At 35.2% G+C, this 10,058-nt stretch overlaps 1 protein-coding gene across 1 annotated transcript in view; it reads left to right on the forward strand.

The window, feature by feature from the left end:
• The window catches only part of LOC111518065 (uncharacterized), a 40,605-nt gene extending 36,534 nt beyond the window's left edge, over positions 1–4,071 (forward strand). The window contains exon 2 of the mRNA XM_023174406.2: positions 231–4,071. Coding sequence (XP_023030174.1) covers positions 231–343 — 113 coding nt within the window. The 3' untranslated portion in view covers positions 344–4,071. The remainder of the gene's footprint in view (positions 1–230) is intronic.
• The last annotated feature ends 5,987 nt before the right edge of the window (positions 4,072–10,058 follow it).

Here is a 10,058-nt window from a genome sequence, read left to right on the forward strand (position 1 = left end):
GAGATTTTCAATAAATTTTATGTTTGTAATATTTTTACTTGTAAACGTTATTCAAAATATAACATTATAAATGTGTCAATACAAAAATATGATTACTTTGAGCTCTGGCGAGTACCTTCCTGCTGGTTTTATCACTGAGGTTCAAAATGTTCATCTCTGAAACCACTTCATGAAAATCTGCCTCCCAGAAGCAAATTTCACCGATGACTAACGTTTGTTTTTTGTTTCAGATTTCATGCCCATTAAAAAAAGATCACTGTCTGACTGCACGAAAAAGACCGAATGGGCATCCACCATGGAGAGACCGTCAAAAATACCTCGACTCTCCGATCTGAGTAGTTAAGAAGAATGCACGGAAATTGAAACCATCTTCCACTTTGTTATAAACTCGATCTCGAAGTAATATCTATTATTATTAATGTAAAGTACAATTTAAGTTTTTTTTCTTGAAAGAAATTTAATTAATTATAAGTTTTTTTTTGTGTACAGTTTAAGTACTATATTTTGTTTTTTGTCTTTATATGTATTTATTTTAACGTAGAATTTTGTTTCTTTCTTTTGATCTCCAAAATCTTTTCATTTTGTTGGTGGTTTTTTCACGTGGGTTACCCAGTTCAACGCTTGATCTGCATTCTGGCGGGAATACGGTGACTTTGTCGTCAAAATAACGGCCGAAGCAGGTTAAAGAATATTTGAATTTAAAAAAAACATTCGATTCAACTACACCGAATATCGAAATGTTTTTGAATATTTTCCCGGTAATCGGTAACTAATTCAGTGTTCTTGCATCACATAAAACAGCTCTATCTATCACATACTACAGGTGAAAAAGCTCTAAAGAAAATATTGGGACACAATAAAACTGTGACAACACTTTTCTTGACACTCATTGTAAATGCATCATCAAATGATATAAAAACTATTACTGAGTGTATTTATATCTAATCTAAGATGAACTTCCACGATGAGTCATACATCATGCTTGCATTTGAAAATACCATTATTATTCTGTGTTCAATTTTGGAAAAAATCCCTATTACTTTTCATAGTTCTCACGCCTCAAGAATCTAGAAGTTTACTGTCATGCATACCACACGAAAAAACTAGAGCACGCTTTTTCTCGACGCGTATTTTTGTTACCTCCTGATGATGCCAACTTGATGAGCGAAACGAGCTTCGAGATGGAACACCCTAACTCTGGTGTGCCGAAAAAGTGATATTAGTGTCATATACCGATTTCAATTCAAAGTAAAGTTTTTTATTCCATGTCCATTCTCCTAGATAGTTTGGTTGTATAAATATAATAATGTCGTACGATCTTCGAAAATAGTTTGTGTAACTGGTTTAGTTTGACCAACGTATTCTTTGTCACAGTCGTCACAACTTATCTCATAACTCATTAGACCAAAAAAAACCCACGTTGGTCAAAATAAACGAGATATCAGAACTTGTTTCAAAGCACATTTTCCATTGCAACTTTTGAAATAAAAAAGTGCTTCATTAGAACTATGAACAGTAACAAGGCCATTCGAAAATGAATATTTTTCTTAATAATTATTTTTATCAAAATCCACTCACGAATTTCAATTAGTAATTGAGAAATCATTACGCATGATGATGTAAAAGAGAAACGGAAGGTTTACCTTTTTAGAAAAGTCTGAAAACATCCAGATACCTAATGAGACGAATCTGGTGAAACCCGCATTGAAAAATGTATCGCAGTTGGGTTGTGTTGAAAAAGTATTTTCGTTAGATTCATTTCACATCATAGGTTCCAATTCCACATGTAAATTGAAAAAATTATTAATATTTATTGTAATGCCATGCCTTCACTTTAAACCTATATTTTTGAACATGTATTATTTATTTTAGGATTAATGTTAGTTTTAAGTCGATTCGAGAGAGTTTTGTACAGAAATTTTTGTATTCTAAATTTGCGTTAAACTGAACTCGTGGCATTTCATCGAACGATACAGTCGACCGATGTGCAATTTTGGACTTGAAGGTCCCTTGTAAATATGGAAAAAGTCGATGTATCGTTCCGGAATTGACAAATAAAATATTCAAAAACATTTTTCAATAAATCACAATATTCGACTGTTATTTTGACGACACATCATAAAACATGTTTTGCTACTACAATCTGGTTATCGAGATTTTTGGTTTCTAAAATCGCAAATGAATTTTCAAAAAACGACCAGTTAGTATGTAATGAACATGTGATATATTCAGGTACAAATCATGGTCTTTTAAAGATTTTTTTATAAATATGAGGCAGTGGAAGTTGGAAATGTATATTATATTTTTTCTAACTAGATTATAGTGTGTTAGGGTTTTCGTTTCGATTATCTTCTAGCCAGGTAAAAGTGTTTGCAATGATGCAAAATTCTTTTTGAATATAGGAAATACTCTGGAATAATCGAAAATGTCCGTGTGAGAGTGACGTTTACGATGAATTATATTTCGTCAATTATCATTTTGGAGTACTCAAAATGCTGTTTGTTTATACACGTTTTCGAAAGATCAACATGAGAAAATTGTTCAAAAACGTTTTGATATCAAGGAAAAAATAGATTGAGAACTTCACACAGCTGTTTTTGTGAATCTTTTCGCAAAATATTCCGCTGTGATTTTATTCCAACTAACTGCTTGTGTTGTTACCCCCAGTTTTTTCTTTGATATCTCAGGAAGGGTAAAAATATTCTTTTCCTAATTTTTGAACTTGAGTTTTTTCGTATATTCAACGTGAAATTATTCACCAAACGTTGGGAACTAATTTGATTTGACGGATTTTCAATGGTATATATAGCCCAAAGAAAAATTGAGTACAAATTTTTTCCTCTTTTCTTCAGTGAAAACAAATAAATGGAACGTAAATCGTATTTTGGCAGCTGTTGCTGCTCTGTCGATACGTATATTTGGATGGAAAGGGCTTTTGTGGTTTAAGAATTCACAGTCTATTGTTTCGGGACGATGATGGAAAGTCGAGTTGTAAGATTTTTTAGAAAATGGACAATGATTCGCTCAGTCCAGTACACTCTGGCGGAATGAACAAGTTCGTGTCAACAGAAAAAATGTCTCATTGATGATGCTGGAAAAATATCCTTTATCGACGTGCCAAAAAACTAATCGCGTGTGGGTAGACAACCAGCTGGTTGGAATTCTAAATACGTTTTGAATTTTTGCCAAGCGATTTCAAGACGGTTATTTCACCACAATTAACATGAAGCACAGCACAGATAATAATCACAACACAAGTTATTCAGAACCGTTACTAAATAAAACAAAGATATAATTGTATGCAACATATAAATTATTCTCCATTTTATTTCTCATGCATTTTTTTTGGAAATCCAAAATCTACAGTTAGATGTGGCAGAAATTGTTCATAAGATAATCTTTGAGAAAATTGTTCAAGAATTATATTCCCAGTGCATCAAGTTTACTCGGTTAAAATGTGTAAGAGAGTGTCTAATAATTTGATAAAATCTCGAGCAAAACTTAAAACATAATTGTATTTCACGCATATTTGGTAATAGAGCTTAAATATACGAGGAATATATGCTCAGATCATTTCCAGAAACAAGTGGCATTGAGGAAAATAATCTTTCATTAATTTACAAACTAAAATCAATTTTATCAAAAACAACAGACTGTCATTGTATCGTTGATTTGTTCCAGAACTTGTTCATTCTGTTCGAAAAATTTCGACTCGTTTGGTTTTTGTAGGTTAGATGTTTGCTGTTCGGTTATTTCGAGACGAACTTATCGCAGAGTTGAGATCTCTACAATTCTGCTTGAGGATTTTGAGATATTAAATGAATAATATATTTTTCAACATCTGTGATGTTTAGAATATGATCTCAAAATATAATTTTTATATATTCTATAAGTTGAAAAATCCTTTCGCCGAAACGTTGCGACAATGTCTGGGGTTGAAAACGCCGTTCGCACCGTTTCGGTAAGACTTTTTCTACTTCGAGTAGTGTAGAGTTAATGTAAATTTGTTGTAAAAAAATAACATAAAATTATATGCGGAGCATTGAAATATAGCTTCGATTTGTTAGTGTATTCTGGTGTTTTATTTCAATTCCTTTTTTTACCTGAATTTCAACGATACTGGTTGAGCACATCGTAGTTATAATTGACCAAAAACTCACTTGGAATGATGAAACCAATTATTTTCAAAGCTACATCGGAATCCTAGATACTCTGTAGAAATCAAAATGAATCTGATGGTCCTAGCAAATATAGATAATGAATCTGTCACTGACTTACTCATGAGATGACTAAAATGCACCTCGGTTCATATTCCATAATATGTCTTTGTAACGAAAGAAGCAGCAATCTATTTACAGGGGTGCGCAAAAGTCCGGAATAAAATTAATGTCTTTTTAACCAGTATTTTAGAAAAAAAACGCTGATACACGTCAGTTGATTTCACGTTGTACGCTATAGTGCTATATACGGGTGAATTAACGTTGCAAAAAACAAATAAGTGGTGATGCTGTACATTGCTCAACAAGTGCTAAGGATCACCAGTACCTACTTTCTAAAAGTTTACAAATTTTGAGAACAGACCAACCGGGCCAGGCACTACAACAAATTTTATTGATTTATGTGTGAAACTGATAACGTAATGTAGCATCAACATTCTGTGGATTTTATTTGTTTACCAAAAACTTACACATGAAATTAGTTCCATCCCAAGCATTTGTTGACCAGTGTACCTCAAAAAGAGAAAAAGGTTGTTGCATTTTTTGTACCAAAATGAATGCACTGATAAGAACTATTGTCTTGACTCAGTTTTAAAATTGTGGCATTTCTGGGTGAAATTGAAAATATGTATGTTTAGTTTATTATTTGGGTACCTTCAAAGTGTTCTTTTTAATTTGGTATTGTCAGAGAGGCAGAGTATCGAAGTCTTGATGTTGGGATGTGGAGATAGAATGCGGAGTCAAAGTGAGGTATGTACTTTATTTAATGCAAAATATCCGGAAAATCACATTTACCAGGCTACTGTAAGATCTTACACAAATTTGAAGAACATGGTATAGTGAAGGACATGCCCAGAAGTGGCCGGCCACATTAGACGAAAATAAAAATTTGACATGGCCGTATCTCTGCAGGAAGATCCACATTTGTCAACGGTTTCATTAGCCCAAAACAATCCTGCGTCTAGACGTACGATTGGGAGGTTTATGAAAACAGAAAAATACCACCCATATATGGTATGTCTTGTCCAAGAGCTCTTGGAAGATGACTATGACAGGCGTTTGCAATTTTGTGAGGAAATAATGAGGCGATGTGACGAGAATAATGGGTTTCCACTCAACCTACTCTTTCGAACGAAGCTACTTTTTATTTACATGGACTAATTAACAGGCACAACTATCGATTCTGGAGTCAGGAAAATCCACACTGGATATGCGAAGCTCGTACGCAGCGTACTCAGAAAGTAAATGTATGGGCAGGCATCATCAACAACAGAATATTAGGGCCATACTTTTTTAGGAAAACCTTACAGCTGCACGCTACTTAGACTTTTCACGCTTTGAATTAGTCCCTGCGTTAGCTGTTATGTTTCCCAATGAAGCAGATCGAGATATCCCCACTGAAACAGTTTGGTTCCAACAGGCCGGCGCTCCCCCACTTTTTGGTATTCATGTCAGAGAATATCTCGATGACATTTGCAGGACGCTGGATTGGACGACGTGGTACAATTGAATGGCCGCCAAGATCCCCAGGCTTAACGCCACTAGATTATTTTTGTTGGGGATATATGAAAGACAAGGTTTATCAAAATAGGCCGGCTAATATTGAAGATCTAAAAAACCGGATTAGAGTGGAATCACATAACATACCGGCTGAGGCCATTCAGAATTCCGTAGACGGGTTTTACCATCGCCTAGGAGCCTGCCAAGTAGAGGGTGGAGGCCAATTTCAGCATCTGTTACGTTAATTCACCTGTAGATAGCACTAAGTTAGGTATTTGTAACTTTTTAAAAGAGTTTTTTCTCATTTCGTGGTAACCGCATGAGTAAAAAAAATAAAGGGTATGGTCAGATTCCATTTTTACGATCTTTTCAATGAGCCCAAACACGACATAGGTTTGCATTTGAAAAAAAAAAGTAGGGGAGGGTTGCAGCTAAGGGGTTGAAAAAAAAAAATGCATTTTATTGCCAAAAAATGCGTACAACGTGAAATCAACTGACGTGTATCAGCGTTTTTTTTCTAAAATACTGGTTAAAAAGATATTAATTTTATTCCGGACTTTTGCGCACCCCTGTATAGGTGTATATATAATGGAATTGACAGATACTAGACGAAAATCCATAAAGTATTCAAAAAACACTTTATTGTGAGATTTTCACTAAACACTTTTACAAAAACGTAACACGTGTTTTGCCATACAATGGCTCATTCGGGCGTGAGAAGAAACGCCCGAAAAAGTCATTGTATGGCTTCACAAATCTGCTTTGCTGAACCCAAGCAATCTATGTAGACATATGAAATCTCAGATATTGCACTAGATACATTGTTACGTTATGACAACCATTTGAGTAAGGTGTGTCGTATACAGATGAATTCAAATTTGATGTAGAGGTTGGACCCGGACACAATAGTAGAAAATGTGAATTAGAAACTACCTTCATCCATCTGTTTAATCGCCGTAAATCTCGACTGAATTGGCTGAAAAAGTCCTGCCCAGAATAAAATTATTCAAAAATTACTTCGAACATTGACTCTTTTCTTCTATGAACAGAAGTAGTGGTGAAGAGTAGTTAATCTAGTATGATATCAACAGAAAGAGAGAAAAAAACGAAATAAAAAATTTAAAAAAAATATATAAGCTTATAACTTGAAAAATAAGTTGCAGATCTATTACACACAGATGTTGGTATATTTGTTACAGTCAAACCAGTTCCATTTAGTTCATTAAAATTCCTCACATGCATTTTTTATATGAACAAGATGCACTTTGATTATTACTGCCATTCTGAATTTATATTTGGTTTATTGAATGTAAAACAGAAAGATAAGTAGATTTAGATCTACATATGAAAAATTGTGATGGTTATAATACGCAAGTATTGGAAGAGAATTCCGCTCTTGTTACAATGAAAGTTCATATGAACTTTCACCCGATTAGTTAATTTATTAATGTCCGAAAGAATTTCATTTGAATTTAAACGCCATGAGAAACGCCTTATTCCAAAACCACGAAGTCCTACCAAGAATTTGATAGATTTTTATATAAGTGAAATGTTATACCAATATTTTTCATGTATTACCTTGATACTTTGAATAGGGTTCCTGTGAATGATTTCTGTTTCAATTCCATCACGAATGTATGGACTAACTGAATAAGAAAGAATGGTTTCCATGTAATTCAATGTTCTTGTTTGAAATATTTCGGACATACTTTTCCTTCCAATTTGGACCTATCTTCTTTCTTTGGAAGTGTCGCACATTTTTTGTTCAATGAAGAAGTAGGAAGGCAAAATTCTGTTTGTCCAAGAAACTAATTTCTGTTAGAACTAACCTCCTTTCTAATTCAGTTGACTTCTATTTTGTATATATTCTTTGAAAGACTTTCTTGTCAGGGTCAATTTTTCGTGAAGTAATCCAGAAAATTTCAAAGAACCTGTATTTTGTGTATTCAAATGATAAAATAATTTCAGAAAGCTGAAATAAACTTCGAGTTTTGATAAAGTTGCATTCGAGTGTTTAGAAAACAAGATATAAAAATTTTATGTGTATGAAAGCTTTTGAATTTTCTAATGGAGAACGTGTTTTCATCGTAATAGTATTTTTTTTTACTTCAAATATTTTCAACGCAGACATATTCTCAAATGAACACTCAACACCATATCGTATCCTACCATACAAATCTGATCTACCTTCGCAGCCTTATGAGCTTATATTGTTTCATGTCGACTACGGCCTTTCACGGTCGTAAAATTTGCAATTGCAGCTTTTGTTTCTAGTATATAGGCAGCAGGGCTTCCAAATCAAAACCCCATGTATTTTCTTATGGAGGTTCATTCTGGCAATTTTGGTCCCTAAGGCCCACTCCACACGGAAGGGGCAAAGGTCAGCGCCTTGTCACTGTCAGACGTCCATTATGTGTAAACTTAGCCTTAGCCTTCAAAGCCCACTTCAGACCACCTCCACTTTTACCGTCATTCAGTCAACCAATCAGCTATCACGCATACAGCGGGAAATTCAAAACCGGGAGTGGGGGTAACCTATCAACGTCATCGAAATCGACGCAGGATGGAACGAGTTTCGTAGCGATTCAAGCATTCACGGCCCCCTTGGTACTCCACCTAACCTATCGGCCCCCTTGGTACTCCACCTAACCTATCAGCTCCCTCAGCCCCTTCAGTCACGTGATTTTAAATAAAAAAAGCTTATAGTTATGAGATTCGAACCTGGGTCGTCCGCGCCGTAGACATTGTCCTTAGCCTCTACACCATCGTAAGATATTGAAGTTAACTGCGAATGTTGGGTATTTATAGCGTTAGTTTTGTCAGGACCGAAATTGACTCATTCATTATACTTGACAACATTATTTTTTATTTCCGTAGATTGTAATCATCATTATCATATTGAAGATAGGAAAATATACTTAGATTTGGGAAATAATTAATATTTCATGTAAAGATGTGTATGTGTGTGTAAGAGCGAGAGGCGCGTGTGACGTAATCGATGCAAAGAGAGATGGAGATGGTATCGAGATTTACCGGTTGCTAGTGCAAGCAGGTGTTGCCAGTTGTACAATAAATCAATATTTATGGAGTAATGTAGCGTTGCCGGTTTGAAAATTAAGTTATAGAATACACAGAGTCATCTATGAGTCACTAGCTGAACTATCTATTGGTTGAAGAAGGACACTGTAGACACTAGACTCATAAGACTGCATCTGTCAAATGTCAATACATGCCAGCATGGCAGGTTCGGCGTTGCCAGTTGTACAATAAATCAATGTTTATGGAGTAATGTAGCGTTGCCGGTTTGAAAATTAAGTTATAGAACACACAGAGTCACCTATGAGTCACTAGCTGAACTATCTATTGGTTGAAGAAGGACACTGTAGACACTAGACTCATAAGACTGCATCTGTCAAATGTCAATACATGCCAGCATGGCAGGTTCGGCGTTGCCAGTTGTACAATAAATCAATGTTTATGGAGTAATGTAGCGTTGCCGGTTTGAAAATTAAGTTATAGAACACACAGAGTCACCTATGAGTCACTAGCTGAACTATCTATTGGTTGAAGAAGGACACTGTAGACACTAGACTCATAAGACTGCATCTGTCAAATGTCAATACATGCCAGCATGGCAGGTTCGGCGTTGCCAGTTGTACAATAAATCAATGTTTATGGAGTAATGTAGCGTTGCCGGTTTGAAAATTAAGTTATAGAACACACAGATTCATCTATGAGTCACTAGCTGAACTATCTATTGGTTGAAGAAGGACACTGTAAACGCTAGACTCATAAGACTGCATCTGTCAAATGTCAATACATGCCAGCATAGCAGGTTCGGCGTTGCCAGTTGTACAATAAATCATTGTTTATGGGGCAATGTAGCGTTGCCGGTTTTGGAATTAATCGTGAACTACTCGACGAAAATTGGAAGCGCGAAAATGATATATTTTATAATAATGAATCAGATTTAAGAAAAAATATGACAATCTGCGATCCGTCATTGTATACGGGGTGTCTCAAAATACATCATTGAAAACAAACATAACGTCGAAGTGTACAGGGTACGTCAAAATATATTTAAGAAAAAACATGTCGGTTCAACAGAAGTCTAGCATTCCAACATGTCGGAAGTCTCGTATCTTTGTTAACCAAGTTAGCATCATCAGGAGAAAGAGGAGATCCAATAGTGTCGAGAGGTTAAGCTTTGTGGACTCAACGTGAGGGCAATGGGGGAGCGAAGTATTCGACAATGACATTTCAAAATACGTGGTTTTCCGTGCGTTTTCGATCGTTTTTCGTGCGTTCACGATCGTTTTTCGTGCGTTTACGATCGTTTTT

Source organism: Leptinotarsa decemlineata, unplaced genomic scaffold, assembly GCF_025532065.1.
Source record: "Leptinotarsa decemlineata unplaced genomic scaffold, Ldec_3_MD MMD2_tig00026328_RagTag_RagTag, whole genome shotgun sequence".
Lineage (NCBI taxonomy): Eukaryota > Metazoa > Arthropoda > Insecta > Coleoptera > Chrysomelidae > Leptinotarsa > Leptinotarsa decemlineata.